Source organism: Mustela erminea, chromosome X, assembly GCF_009829155.1.
Source record: "Mustela erminea isolate mMusErm1 chromosome X, mMusErm1.Pri, whole genome shotgun sequence".
Lineage (NCBI taxonomy): Eukaryota > Metazoa > Chordata > Mammalia > Carnivora > Mustelidae > Mustela > Mustela erminea.
The window spans coordinates 32,905,041-32,908,414 of NC_045635.1; the positions used below are offsets into that span (position 1 = coordinate 32,905,041).

A 3,374-nucleotide genomic window follows, 5' to 3' on the forward strand; every position below is an offset into this window, starting at 1 on the left:
AACGGACACAAAATGAAACAGGATAGAAAACCCAGAAATAAACCCACAATTATATAATCAATTAATCTTCAACAAAAGGCACAAGAGTATGTAATGGGAAAAATACTATCTCTTCAACAGATGGTGTTGAGAAAACTGGATAGCAACATGCAGAAGAATGAAACTGGACGGCTTTCTCACATTATACACGAAAATAAATTCAAAATGGGTGAAAGACAAAAACGTGAAATCTGAAACCTTAAAAATCCTTTAAGACAGGCACTAATCTCTGGGACATAAGCTGTAGCAACATTTTTCTAGATAGTCTCCTGAGACAAGGGAAACAAAAGCAAAAATAAACTATTCAACTTGACCAAAATAAAAAGCTCCTGCACAGTGAAAGTAACAAACAACAAAACTAAAAGGCAACACTGCTCAGAGGAAGAAGGTATTTGCAAATGACATATCCAATGAACGGTGAGTATCCAAAATCTATAAAGAACTGATATAACTCAGCACCCAAAAAAGAAGCCAATTTAAAATGGGCAGAAGAATAGCCATTTCTCCCAAGAAGACATCAGATGGCCAAGAGACACATGGAAAGAGGCTCAATATCACTTATTATCAGCAAAATGCAAATGAAAACAACAATGCGATATCATTTCACATGTGTCAGACCAGCTAAAATCAACAACACAAGAAACAAGTATTGTGAGGATTCGGAGATAAAAGAACCCTTTTCAGCTGTTGCTGGAAATGCAAACTGGTGCAGCCACTGTGGAAAAGAGTATGGAATTTCTGCAAAAAGTTAGAAATAGAACTACCCTACAGTCCAGCAATTACACAACTGGGTATTTACCCAAAGGATACAAAAATACTGATTTGAGGGATACATGCACCCCAATGTTACAGCAGCATTATCAACAACAGCCAAATTATGGAAAGAGTCCAAAAGTCCATCGACTAGTAAATGGATAAAGATGTGGTATATATGTACAATGGAATATTACTTCACCATAAAAAGAACGAGATCTTGCCATTTGCAACAACATGGATGGAGCTAGAGAGTATAATGCTAAATGAAGCCAGAGAAAGGCAAACACTGTAACGATTTCATTCACATGTGTAGTTTAAGAAACAAGACAGATGAACATGGGGGAAAAACAAAAGAGGGCAAAATATAAAACAGACTCTTAAATATAGAGAACAAACTGAGGGTTACTGGCGGTGAGATGGGCAGGTGGATGGATTAAATGAGTGATGGGCATTAAGGACAGCACTTGTGATGAGCACCTGATGTTGTATGTAAGTGATGAATCGCTAACTCTACACCTGAAACTAATATGAAACCACCTGTTAACTAACTGGAATTTAAATAAGAACTTGAGGGGCACCTGGGTGGCTCAATCATTAGGCATTTGCCTTTGGCTCAGGTCATGATCCCCGGGGTCCTGGGATGGAGCTCCACATTGGGCTCCCTGCTCAGTGGGAAGCCTGCTTCTCCTTCTCCCACTACCCCTGCTTGTGTTCCCTCTCTCACTGTGTCTCGCTCTGCCAAATGAATGAATAAAATCTTTTAAAATTTTTTTAAAAAAAGAACTTCAAAAAAAAAAAAAAAGGAAAATGGCAAGATTTTGGCATTTGCAATGGTCCCTATCCTACTTGCAAGCCCCAAACCATGTATCCCAAAGATAAAATGCACCTTTATTGACACACTCTGTCCCCCATTTAGATGAGAAGCCTGTTAGTCAAACAGACATCACACCTGTACCTTAGAACTATGTTAATTACCTAAGCTAATCAAACAAGCCTTTTATTACTAAATATGAATATGCAAAGTTTTAAGTACTCCAGGAAAGTGAAAATCATGATAAACCATACAATTATATATATGTGTTAATTTGTATATAAATTAGAGGAGAAACAGAACTTTATCAAAAAGTCCAAATGTTTTCAAAATTTTTAAGAAGGACAAGGAGGTTTAAAAGGAGAACAGGGTGCTATAAAAGGGAGTAATTTGAAAGCAGGAGCAAATCCTTGGAAAACAGAAATATTGTGGCAAAATTAAAAATTTAATAGCTGTCATATGCTCATAACAGAGTCACCCTGCCTCACCCCAGCTCTGACGACGGAATCTGGAACACAGTGCTCACGCCGGGCCCCCTGGCCATCTTCTCCCCTTCCCGCCACCCCGTACTTCCTCCCCTGGGGAAGGTAACTGATCCTCCCTCCTCTACCCACCCTTAACGGACCCCATTCCCTATCTCAATGCAGAGCGGCAGCCGGACCCTACCGTCATCTGAGGGTGCCCTCCTCTTCCACTCCGACAGTTCCCGGAGGTTCCCACCATCATCACCGGCCTCCCTCGTCGCCCTCCCCGAAAAGGCATTGAGAACCTGCTACCGCCACCGCCTTCGGCTCTGCAGCCCTCGCCTCCGCGCCACCTTCGCCTTCGCCCTGGTGCCCGGGCCGCCAGCCATGGCCACCCCGCTGCTCTCCCAAGTGCGCCAGAACTACCACCCCGACTGCGAGGCCGCCGTCAACAGCCAGATCAGCCTGGAGCTCTACGCCTCCTACGTGTACCTGTCCATGGCCTTCTACTTCGACCGCGACGACGTGGCCTTGAAGCACTTCGCCCGCTTCTTCATGCGCCGGTCCCGCAAGGAGACCCAGCACGCCGAGAAGCTGATGGAGCTGCAGAACCAGCGCGGGGGCCGCCTCCGCCTCCGCGACATCAAGAAGCCGGACCGCGACGACTGGGAGGGCGGCCTGAAGGCCATGGAGAGCGCCCTGCACCTGGAGAAGAGCGTGAACCAGAGCCTGCTCGACCTGCACCAGCTGGCCACCGACAAGAACGACGCCCAGCTGTGCGACTTCCTGGAGAGCCACTACCTGCACGAGCAAGTCGAGGCCGTCAAAGAGCTGGGGGGCTATGTCACCAGCCTGCGCAAGATGGGGGCCCCCGAAGCCGGCCTGGCAGAGTACCTGTTTGACAAGCTCACCCTGGGTGACAGCGACAAAAAGTACTGAGTTGGGACTGTTTCCCCATAGCCCCAGGCCGCATGGTGACTTTGCCTGGTCACCATGCCGAGCATGCGTATTGCAGTATTGCCTTTGCAAAAATTTCCAGTTCTTCCAGTTTTTCCACGAATAAAGTTAATTTGGTTTAAATAAAGTTATTTGGTTCTTAAAGAAATAATGGTCTCTGATTCGTGTGTGCAAGTCTCACCTTTTAAGTTTTAAAGCAGGTATGTAGGCCACACGTAGCTCAGGATCTCCATGGAGGGAGGGAGAAGATATTCCAGCGGACCCTGGGAAACACAAAAGTAATCCTCCCCGTACAAACAATGTGGGTAGATGGGGGTGTGGTGGGGCTCTGGTGAGTGTGTGAGCCG

General features: G+C 45.8%; 1 protein-coding gene across 1 annotated transcript; it reads left to right on the forward strand.

Annotated features, from left to right (window-relative positions):
* The first annotated feature begins 2,243 nt into the window (after nt 1-2,243).
* Nucleotides 2,244-3,009, forward strand: LOC116582227 (ferritin heavy chain-like). Its single transcript, XM_032329687.1, has one exon. The coding sequence runs from the start codon at nt 2,248-2,250 to the stop codon at nt 3,007-3,009; it is 762 nt and encodes a 253-aa protein (XP_032185578.1). The 5' UTR covers nt 2,244-2,247.
* The last annotated feature ends 365 nt before the right edge of the window (nt 3,010-3,374 follow it).

Coding starts and splice junctions, on each gene's coding strand:
- LOC116582227 (XM_032329687.1), top strand. CDS start 2,248: ATGCAGAGCGGCAGCCGGACCCTACCGTCATCTGAGGGTGCCCTCCTC.